The sequence below is a fragment of the Bombyx mandarina genome, chromosome 26, assembly GCF_030267445.1.
Source record: "Bombyx mandarina strain Sakado chromosome 26, ASM3026744v2".
In the NCBI taxonomy this organism is placed as follows: domain Eukaryota; kingdom Metazoa; phylum Arthropoda; class Insecta; order Lepidoptera; family Bombycidae; genus Bombyx; species Bombyx mandarina.
Window position 1 is genome coordinate 2,319,944 of NC_143232.1, and position 11,898 is coordinate 2,331,841.

Sequence of the window (11,898 nt, forward strand, 5' to 3'; positions counted from 1 at the left end):
TTACTTATTTCATATTTGTACGATCTCCTATGTTTTCACGGCACGCTCATATTGGCAAGGACGCAAAAATTCTGTAGAGGACGCGTCACACAAGTTTCGTCAACAACTTTCTAATTATTGGCAATTGTTTTGATTCGACACCACATAAGCCTAGTTTCCTTAGCTTCTTGATTCTCGGCTTTCCGTCCTATATATTTAAAAACTATATTCAGTAATTGAATGAATGCTATCAAGATATTATACGCTATTGTCAATCAAAACTAATAACAGCATTATGAGTTCCTTTATATGAAATAAAATTAAAAACCTATTAGTGGGGTAAGATTGCCAAGTAGCAAACACGGATTAATTTCTTCCCAGGAGGCATTGCTGTTTTATTACATTAAAATTCGTAATTGTCTCGTAGCTTTTAATCTCTGCAATATATTTTGTCGACAAAACTACTGAAATACCCATATTTTCTAAACCATTCGTACTAAAATTTATCAATGACAAAAAAATGTAAGAAAAACATAAGATCGCCATCCAACCAAACATATTCCAATGTGTTTTACACGTGTAGTGTGACTAAGGTGTATGAATAAACTTTTAGTGTTATACTTCGACTAACTAAACTTGATACCTTCGGCATTTTAACTTACCTTACAGATTTTGTGTTGTATTTTTTGAAACTGATTTCATTATACGATCCACATAATATATCCAAAATAAAATAATGTACATTTATTTTTAAAAATACCATTCCGGTACTTGAATCTGATTTACATACTTCTTATGCAGTTATAATATTAATTTTAAATAGCCTGATGACTTCTTAGCATACATTAGCACTAATAAACAAGATAAAATATATATTTTAAGTTTATTGCCTCGATTGTGTAATGGCTACTGATGCTTATAATATGTTGCTACAGGGATTGCAAATTCTCCTCCTGCTCGGAGGACTTATAGCGGTAACTTTGTATAAGCTAGACATTTGATGTCTTATCCCATATATGCTTCGACACATAAACCTTAAGAAATTCTTAACTTGGAGTTGTTTAATATGAGGAGGCCACGACCCTCAGCATTGAGGATTATCGACGCAAAAAAGAGAAATATGAGCTATTTAAAGTAAACATACTGACAAATAAGCGTAACTCCTATTAATATTTCTAATATAAAGTTTTTGTTACATCATGTTCCATTTTCGTAGATATTAATCAAAATTTATTCAGTACATATCTAATATTGCTTACTTTCTGTAATATGATTGCCTTTTTCTAAAAAATCAAACAACCTTATAATATATTGCTTATAGCATTAACTTAAAACTTTAAGAATAAAGTATCAAAATTAGTTAATCAGCCTACACCGTAAAGTTTCGACTCGCAGTCCTGTCTACAATATAAGGCAGAGATCGGGAGAGCTCTCATTTGATCCTCAACTACCGAACCGGTCAGACAGTAACCATGCGTGGTTTTGTGCTTCTCCTGTTGGTGGTGGCCTGTACCGCAGCCCCGGGTACCCAGGGCGAGGATGAAGGGAAACTGGAGCTGTTCTCTGGAGTTTTTGTTGAGAAGTGAGTACTAAGGAATATTGTGTACGTTTTGGCTGTGAAAGGATAGGGCTAAATCAGATTTTAAGTAGTTATTATACCTCATAGACATCACATGAGCTCCCTACTTTAAATTCAATGTATAGGATCTTAGTTTCATGTTTTCTTTCAGTAACTTATCATGGATTACAGCAATGGGCTATAAAATAAAGCATATATAGCTATACCATGAAATCAATAGGCTAAAATATAGCAGCAATACTAGAGCGCTTAAAAAGACGCCACCATTTATGTCCGTACATCATCTGCATCGTGAATAATTGCGTAAACAAATGCCTTACGGTATACACAGTGGTAACAAGACGTATCTTGGACCGATACAGACGGGTACTACCATTCTGTCTATTTTTGCTGCGATATATTCACAGGGTCCAGTTGGAAGGAACAGTCGTTGGACATTTCAAAGCTCAACCTCATGTCTCAAGGTGTGTGGCATCAATTACGTCTACAGGCTTTGTTAACCACTGCATGTGAGCTATGGGCTAAATAAACCGAAATCAAGGAGGAAGGTAGAAGTATACTGGTGAAATATATGCAGATCAGTCCGACAACGAGTGACTTTCGTTTCCCGAGTGAGAATTTGCTAACAATGCCTTCTAACCGTTACGGTCATTTTAATTTCAAAACATTCCACTCTTATGTTAATGATGTTTGAAGAAATGTTTGTTTTTCAATGGGATTATTGGTTAGTGTGGCCCGTTTTGTCGCCGTGGTGTCAGCCTCTCCGCTAGTAAGTTGCCGCTAGTTGTTGTGTTGCAATATAGGATATCATTTATCTTCTCAAAGGGAAGCAGCTGCTGTTGAGTTGTTAGGTCTCCTTCGGAGGCGCTCATGCGCTTGTCAGCTAATCCCACCCCTCCTAGCTGAGCTCTTACTCGCCTATATGTCCTGATGAAACTGAAAACGCCTCCGGGTCACCAGTAATCTTTCCTTCATAAATAAATAGGAATATCATTTAAAATTGTGAAGCGAACAACACTAAAATGAAAATTGACGCCACTAAAATGAAAGAGAATTGCTTAATTTTAATATTTTGGATGTAATTTGAATAATGCGTATAAGTATTCAACTTAGACTTATACATAAGTAAAAGTCTTTTAATTTAAAGTAAAAAATATTGATGTCCAATGCTATTTGTTTTTTTTTGCCCAGGGATGCTACAGGCGAGGATAAGCTAAACGTCAAATTTGATCCTGGTGAACTCAGAGAGGCAGCGAGGACATTTCAAGAAGGTAAGCTGTCCATGGTATCGCTTTGATAACGAAGCTTAGTTCAATGGAATTCACGACTTTTTAGTCGACAATTAATTACAATTATATTCGACCAAAGTAACATAAGATATAATTACAAATTTTAATAGAGTTAAAATTATTTATTTATTTAGTACACTTCATGTAAAATTTACATTGGCGGACTTAATGCCTAAGGCTCTACCATGCTCTACCAGTCAACCAAAGGTAGTGCAGAGTGAATAGAGATAGATGCGATGAAAAAAAATTATGTGTTGAATATTTAAAGAATGTTTAGTTATAGGACGCTATGTATAATAATATAATTTACTAGCGTCCCGCTCCGGCTCCGCTCGGGTTTTTAACAAAAATTTCAACGATATTTGACGTAGTTTTATTTTTTAAAATAAAAGAACACTTATTGCGGCATAACTACAATAGTTAGACATTCTTTTTGTAAATAATAATGTGTTCTACAAAGTCGTAATACATTATTTTATTCTATCGTCAATAGTTTTGCAGGGCACGCGATGTAAAGAATATTTAAGGTAATTTTTTTACACCTTGGGTTACATTATTGGAGTTTTAGTAAGGATCCCTAATTTTTTTCAAAAAAGATTAAAGCCTGTGTTAATCGGGATTAGGGTAGCTTCCAAACAGTGAAAGAATTTTTCAAATCGGTTCAGTAGCTTCGGAGCCTATTCAATACAAAAAAACTGTTTTAAGAGATTAACACTCAATATTCATTAAACAATATTCAAAGCTGCGAAAATTTAACTATAAAAAGTTCTCATGGTCACGCACGACTCGTATTTTCTCCGTTACTCTGTTGTAAACATCAGCATAGTTCAACAGTACTACCGAGAATTTCCAATCTTATACCTTTAAACGAGCAATTCTTGTATATAAATATATATAAATAATCTGAATCTCGGAAACGGCTCCAACGATTTTCATAAAATTTAGTATACATAGGGGATTTCGGGGGCGATAAATCGATCTAGCTACGATTTATTTTCAGAAATTGTTTTTTTATTCGTGTTTTCAACTTTATCGATAATTTTGATTTTTTTCTTTAAATGACCAGTTCATTTTTTTTATTATTATTCTGTCGGTAAGATCGAAAACTATTATTTATATATTATAATTTTATCAATATGTAATTCTTATTTAAATATAATTTTTAAAAAACATAATTTATCAAAAAAAAACAAAATACCCAGCAAGCCTCGGTCATCCAGGTACTATATATTAAACGCGATAAATTCGGCAATGGATTGGTTATTTGCATGTCTAGGCTCAAAGAAAGGAAAGGCAGTCGCGACCGGGGCCGATGACCCAATGGCTGAGTGAGTGTTACGTGAGACAACGCAACCGCCCGGTCAAGGCTGTTCGAGTTTAACGACCTCTAACTAGCGGCTTACTTTGACCGCGGCTTATAGGACGACAGAGCGAAATTATCCTTTAATGATATTTAATTAAACCATCAGTGGTAACATTTACAAATTTGCATCATTAGATACTTTATTCTGAAATCTGCCAATAACAGGCATAAACACTTTTACCGATAGTATAGTAGGTATTTACTATGTGTATGTGTGTGTTTTTTTTTCTTGCCTGTATATAATCTACTAGCGGCCCGCTCCGGCTCCGCTCGGGTCTTTAACAAAAATTTCAACGATATTTGACGTTGTTTTATTTTTTTTTAATAAAAGAACATTTATTGCGGAATAACTATAATAGTTAGACATATACTGTCGGGACACTTTTTGTAACTAATAATGTGTTCTACAAAGTCGTAGTACATTATTTTATTCTATCATCAATAGTTTTCGCAGGGCACGCGATGTAAAGAATATTTTAGGTATATTTTTTAAACCTTAGGTTATATTATTGGAGTTTAACTAAGGAACCGTATTTTTTTTTTCAAAAAAAATTATGGCCTATGTCACTCGGAAATAGTGTAGTTTCCAAACAGTGAAAGAATTTTTCAAATCGGTTCAGTAGTTTCGGAGCCTATTCAATACAAACAAACAAACAAATATTTCCTCTTTATAATATTAGTATAGATTATTATAGATAACAAATAAATAAAATTGAATTTTCTCTCATCTTATGGACCCTGAAAACGTTCCCTAAAACACTAAAACTAAAAAGTGCACTCAGATCTATATTTTTTTCCTACCTATGCTGATAGCCTTGTGAGGCTATTTCAGCTTCACCCTAACATGTAGATGAGCTCACGGGGCTCAAACTGGAAGTGCTGCTAGCACTGGCCCCAGCAAGAGGAGTGCTTCGCAGAATCGTCGTGGCCTAAAAGATAAGACGTCCGGTGCATTCTTGTTGAAGCGATGCGCCGGTGTTCGAATCCCGCAGGCGGGTATCAATTTTTGTAATGAAATACGTACTCAACAAATGTTCACGATTGACTTCCACGGTGAAGGAATAACATCGTGTAATAAAAGTGAAACCCGCAAAATTATAATTTGCGTAATTACTGGTGGTAGGACCTGTTGTGAGTCTGCGCGGGTAGGTACCACCGCCCTGCCTATTTCTGCCGTGAAGCAGTAATGCGTTTTGGTTTGAAGGGTGGAGCAGCCGTTGTAACTATACTGAGACCTTACAACTTATATCTCAAGGTGGGTGGCGCATTTACATTGTGGATGTCTATGGGCTCCAGTAACCACTTAACACCAGGTGGGCTGGTGAGCTCGTCCACCAATCTAAGCAATAAAAAAAAAAAAAGAATCTACCACCGGATCGGAAACGCCACCCACTGAAAAGATCCGGCGAGAAACTCAGTGGGCTGTACTGTGTGACCACCGCTCCAGAGTGGTGGCTAATTGAATGTATCCGCGCCAATACATCCTGCCAATATGTCTCATACGAAAAGTCCCCCAATAAAACCGTTAGTGAGCCTAATGTTTCTATCATAACCGCCTTAACACTGTTATAGCTTAAAGATTTATAGACCACTAGCTTTTACCCGCGACTTTGTCCGCGTCGAATAGTTTACAAATAATACTTTATTTTAGAACAAATTTGGTTAACATAAAAAAACGTTATAGTTAACCATATGCTGTCGCGGACTTTTTTTTAAGGTCTTTTAAAGGGTAACAATTCTGTCATACATTATTTTAGCAAAACTTTAACCGTTTCTGCAGCGCACGCAGCGGCAGCTCTCAAAAGGTAAAAATAACCCCGATATTGAAACATTATTTTTTGGTGCTCCACTTGTATTGCTCTTAGCGTGATGTTGTATAGCTTATAGCCTTCCTCAATAAATGGGCTATCTAACACTGAAAGAATTTTTCAAATCGGACCAGTAGTTCCTGAGATTAGCGCGTTCAAACAAACAAACTCTTCAGCTTTATGATATTTGTATAGATAATAATATAAATTATGTGACGTCATTAAATTTTGCTTCAGCCCGTGGTAAAATAAAAAAATACACACCACTGCTCGCCGGGATCGGGGTGAAGGTTATCGCTGTTGTCGCTCTACTCTTCGGAGGCCTAACTTTACTGGTGACCAAAGCTCTGGTTGTTGCCAAACTGGCATTCCTGGCGGCTGCAGCACTAGGCATCCAGAAGCTGCTTAGTGGGGGAGGGCTGAATGGTATTAGCAAGGTAAGAACGATAACTTGAATCATCATTCTCCTGCCCTTCTCCCAGTCACCTGGGATCGGCGCAACTCTCTTCCATACTCTTCTATCATATACCATTTCTTCACTCACACAATCGTCTTTCACGCAATCCATCCATTTTTCTTAGGTCTACCTCTTCCCCTAGTTATTCCACAATTTGAATATTATCTTAAAAAAACATCACTATATTTTTAATACGCTTTTATTAGCTTCAGACGTATGTTAGTATGTAACGGTATGTAAAAAAGCGTGGGGTGCATGGTATCAGTAGTTATAAATATTTTATGAACACATATGAGTAAGAAGGATTATTTTGATAATATCCTGAAAACGCACGCCACACTTTTTTTTTACAATAGAATAATGTTTTCTTACACTGTTGTTAATTCAAATTTATTTTCTATTTTTTAGTTGGATTTTCTATAAAAGCGTATTTTGTTAGTTTTTTTTAAACTATTATTTATTGTGAATGATAATGTGCATTTTAAATCTGAAATTTTATTTAGCGTATAAATGTCGACGAATATTGGGGGTTCAGCGGGACTGGCATAAGCGTCCTTCTTAACAGTCATGGATCCGGGTGTAATTCCTGGAATGTATTACATAACAGCTGCCCCACCCTTCATATCGCAACGCATGACTCCTTCGTGGCAGAAACAAATGGCATGGTAGAGCCTCTACATAACCTCTACCTCAAAATCAAACTTAGTTAGCTAATAAATGTTTCATTAATATTAGCAGATAGCCAGCTTCCAGTCTTCGCCACAGCAATGGTCGTCACCGACGGCTTCCGCGGCCTCGTACCCTTACGCAAGATCATCAAGCATAGCTCAAGAAGCTAACGATTTAGCATACAAATCACAACTAGGGTCGTAATTTAAGAAATCAGTACGTACGCACAAACAGAAAAAAGTAATTTATTAATAAATATTTATTTTTAATATACTACATAATATTTAATGTAACTTTTCTCCTATTTATTATTTATCAAAAGTTTTCTCGAGATCTTGTTCGAATTAATTTGGTGATGGCTTATAATGTATTCGAGTATTGATGAATTCGTCCTAAATTAATTATAAAAGTAATCTAGTTTTAGGAAAGAAAAAGAAAATAAATTGTAAAGATAAAAAAAAAAAAATTATAACTTGGTTATTGTCGAAGAGAAAACACGAAATGTTCCAATGATCTTTTTAATATTAAGTAGCTTAGTAAATTTTATTTTCAATCAGGGTGTAAGGGGCTTCCGGAGACGAAATACATACAATGATAAAAATAAATCCGTAAAAAACTAAGATATTTAAGACGGATATAGACGAAAGGATGAAGAAAAATCTATGTTGCGACTTCATGAATTGTTACAGTACTAAACTGATACTTTGTTCAACAATCAAAAGCTAACTTCCGATTTTGTTAAATTACTTGCAATAATCAATCAGATTAAGCTTTTCTCCTTCGAAAGCACTCCCCTTACTCCTTGTAAACAAAATATAATATTGTTAAAGCTTACAATAATAGAAACTAAACTATTATTATTATAAGCTTTAATAAATTGATTAATTATTTCAAAGCTGAATTAATGGTGCATGGTTCGTTGTTAGTTCTAAAGTTTATGTGTTATTTAAATTAAGGCTTTTACATAAAACAAAATACAACATCGGTGCTTATACATATATTTGAATATACTGTACTGTACATTTATAATTTATTTAGGCGCACAAAATGGTAACTAAAATAAAAAAAAAACACGTGTGGCCCTCGGGGACTGCTGCGGTAAAGCTATTGCAGAGCATTTTTTATCAACTTATGCAATTATAATTAGACAATAATAATTTAATATTAAAACAATAATAAAATATGACCGCGCTATATTTATAAACATTAACAAAAGCAAAAAATTAACTGTCCCCTTCACACTCATAAGCTAGACTGCGCGAGAGAGAGAGATGGGCAGATTTTCATGATGCGTATGCAGTGCGACGTTACGCAGCGCGCTTATTCATAAACACACTACACAAGCGCAACATGTGAATGTGTCGAACGCGAGCTATATGGTAGACAGAGTGGGAGGTGTTAGGTTTTATTTTCGTTATGGAATTTCTTGATTCGGTCGCCGCACTCAAAGCCCGCGATACAAGCTATGCAATAGCTTAAAAACCTAAATACTATTATAACTAATTCCACAGACAAAAAATGTGCAGACATACCAGCAATGTATCCAAACTAAACGGATTTTCAATGCTCGTCAAAATTTTGTATCACTTTTCATTGATATTGGACAATATCCTACCTGTTCCTACGTTCTGTGGCTTTAGTAAAGGAGAGAGAGAGAGTTCATAACAAAACTTCTGACGCGTGAGAATAATACAGTGAACCAACCTCTAAAAAATCACCTCCATGTGTGCTGAATCACTTCAGAGAAAAGAGTCAGCAAAAATAAGCTGTTCCTAAATTAATTTTCAGTAACCGATAATCTTATTTAATTTCATTTGTTTAATTAACTTAAATTAATAAAAAAAGACATGTAAAATATATTTGACAAGGGTCATACAGGGTTCAAAGTGAATAAGTCCGGAATAGTGAAATGGTAGTTAAGTAATAAGAATTTCTACGGGTTACTTCATGTCATAATTAAGAATTAACAAAAAGACTGTATTTACTTTAAGTCAATTATGTGAATATATTTTTTAATATAATATGTTTTTCTTTGAACTTGTACCTTTGAAATTTTTCATAGCATTTTTCATAGGCAAAAGAATGGCAAGTGATTGACAATTCATTCTGAGGAGTTTTTTTTTTTTTTTTTTATTGCATAGAAGGGTGGAGGAGCTCACAGCCCACCTGGTGTTAAGTGGTTACTGGAGCCCATAGACATCTAGAACATAAATGCGTAAACCTTGAGATATAAGTTCTAAGGTCTCAAGTATAGCTACAACGGCTGCCCCGACCTTCAAACCGAAACGCATTACTGCTTCACGGCAGAAATCGGCGGGGTGGTGGTATCTACCCGAGCGGACTCACAAGAGGTCCTACCGCCTACTCATCGGTTCTAGTTCGTCATGGAGATCTACATTCCTCACATTCCAAAGTGCTGCAGAGGCTATCCTGTAAAAACGGGATTTGATTACTTATAGGTACTTATATGGGGGCGGGCCGCGAACACTGCATTAATCATGATCGTACATATGCAAGTTTTATAGGATGTCACCCTATCACGAAGCTAGGCTATAGCTATAAGACATCCTTATCTTTAAACGGCTGATATTCACACACACGCCATCTAGCAGCGCCATCTATCAGTCGCCACGGTAGTTGCTACTTCGCTGACTTTCCAATTTTCGTTTGAATGAGTCTATTGACTGATTGACTATTTATTGGCTTAAAGATAAACCTGTGTTACCGATCACTAGGAAAAATTTATAATGTCAATTAAGTTGTACTAGAGGTCCCGCAGTAGTCGAAATTCGACTATAATTAATTGGAATTGTAAGTTTGTACACTATTATGATTGTATTTTATACTTCTTTAATCACAAATTTCGCCAAGGCTACACTAAAAAAAATACTAACAAAGACAAACAATATTTAATCTCAATTTGACAACAGACGTCAAGAACAAAAGTTTGACAATAAATAGTATGCATGCGTGTGTGCGTCAAATACATGGTATGTAGTGTGTGTAATGTTTTCTTTATTGATTTAATGTATCTTTTATGCATTATTTAAAAAAAATATTAGCATTGTGCACTTCTTCTCTATATTCTCTATAAGAGTGAAAAATTCAATACGCCTCCGTCCGCACAATTTTCGTAAAAAGGGATACAAAGTTTTTGCTTTACATATTAATATTAAGTTATATCCTTTTGTAGTGTGCAGGGTAATAGATATATTTTTCACAGCTTAGTATTTTAGAGTACAAAATATTTTATTCTTAGGAGCTCCGAACCAGCTTTTTCTTGTTAATATTAGAAAGAAGTAAAGTAAGATCGATTATAGAATAAATAAAACTTACGTAAGCATTAAATATAAGTATAATTCATCAAACATGTAATGTCCTATTTTATAACATCGTACTACTGGTACTAAAGTAGTGTTTACGTTGAGTTTTAAGTAAATATGAAAATGGTTTTCAATTAGTTCAATATTATTATCGACAGGCGGTTATAAAGCAATAGCATAATTTAATCTATCTATATTTATATAAAAATGAATTGCTGTTCGTTAGTCTCGCTAAAACTCGAGAACGGCTGGACCGATTTGGCTAATTTTGGTTTATTTTATACAAAAGTTTAGGTCTTTTATTTATCGATTGAGGCGCTACGAAGTCTGCCGGGTCAGCTAGTGTTAAATACAAAACTGGAGCTCTGTTTGCGCGGATATGTCTCGATTTTAACAAAGTTGATTAACATTTCGAAAAGTAAATATTTCAATGTCATATACTATCAGCTTTGATAGATAATTTATAATCAGATTCAAACATTGTCTTTGCGCTAAAAATCATAATAAGCACCTCCATCGGTTCTTCATCAGTTCTACGTAGAAACTAAGCGGTGTGAGAAGAAATTCTCAATTTATATGGAGTTTCTTTTTGTAGAATGTGTACAAAAAACTATGTAAAGACGTACTCACTCACACGTGAAGAAATCCGTGTGTTTACAGTGCTGTGTGTACACGCCTTTCACTTACACACACATTGACAAGTCGTTACTGAACAAAGACAGCAGTAGAGTCGATTTAATAAATATTTTCCGGGAAATTCCTTTAATGTTTTTAATATGAAACCCATTTCATGAAACAACTCGCGTGCCAACTGCCTTATGACAGATATTTACCCTAAATGCTTATTATAACAACTATACCAAACTTTATCAGAATCAGATGAAGGCTTTACGGACGCATACAGGACAAACATATAAACATTGACTTTATTTGTATATTTCTAGAATTTATAGATCACAAATGATTTGATTGTTCAATCGGGCGACTGTCTTATATATTCAATTACTGGTGGTACGACTTCTTGTGAGTCCGCACGGGTAGGTACCACCGCCCTGCCTGTTTCTGCCGTGAAGCAGTAATGCGTTTTGGTTTGAAGGGTGGGGCAGCCGTTGTAACTATACAGAGACCGTAGAACTTATATCTCAAGGTGGGTGGCGCATTTACGTTGTAGATGTCTATGGGCTCCAATAACCACTTTAAAAGCAGGTGGGCTATGAACTCGTCCACCCATCTAAGCAAAAAAAAAAAAAAATTCAACTCGTGCTCTGTAGGAGAAAGAACATGATATTATTTGACAACATTCCCATAAATCAAAAATATCCTGATGTAGTATGAGGTAGTTCAAGAATTTAATGTATGAAATGTGAATATTCGCGTCATTTCCATCAATCTTTTTTTCAATTGTAGAATAACTGTTGCAGATTGATTTAA

At 35.0% G+C, this 11,898-nt stretch overlaps 1 protein-coding gene across 1 annotated transcript; it reads left to right on the forward strand.

Moving 5' to 3' along the window:
- The first annotated feature begins 1,429 nt into the window (after positions 1-1,429).
- Positions 1,430-8,616, forward strand: LOC114252940 (uncharacterized). The gene is made up of 4 exons (XM_028187631.2): positions 1,430-1,561; positions 2,750-2,829; positions 6,256-6,455; positions 7,211-8,616. The coding sequence occupies exons 1-4, from the start codon at positions 1,452-1,454 to the stop codon at positions 7,346-7,348; spliced, it is 528 nt and encodes a 175-aa protein (XP_028043432.1). The 5' UTR covers positions 1,430-1,451; the 3' UTR covers positions 7,349-8,616.
- Positions 8,617-11,898: the final 3,282 nt, after the last annotated feature.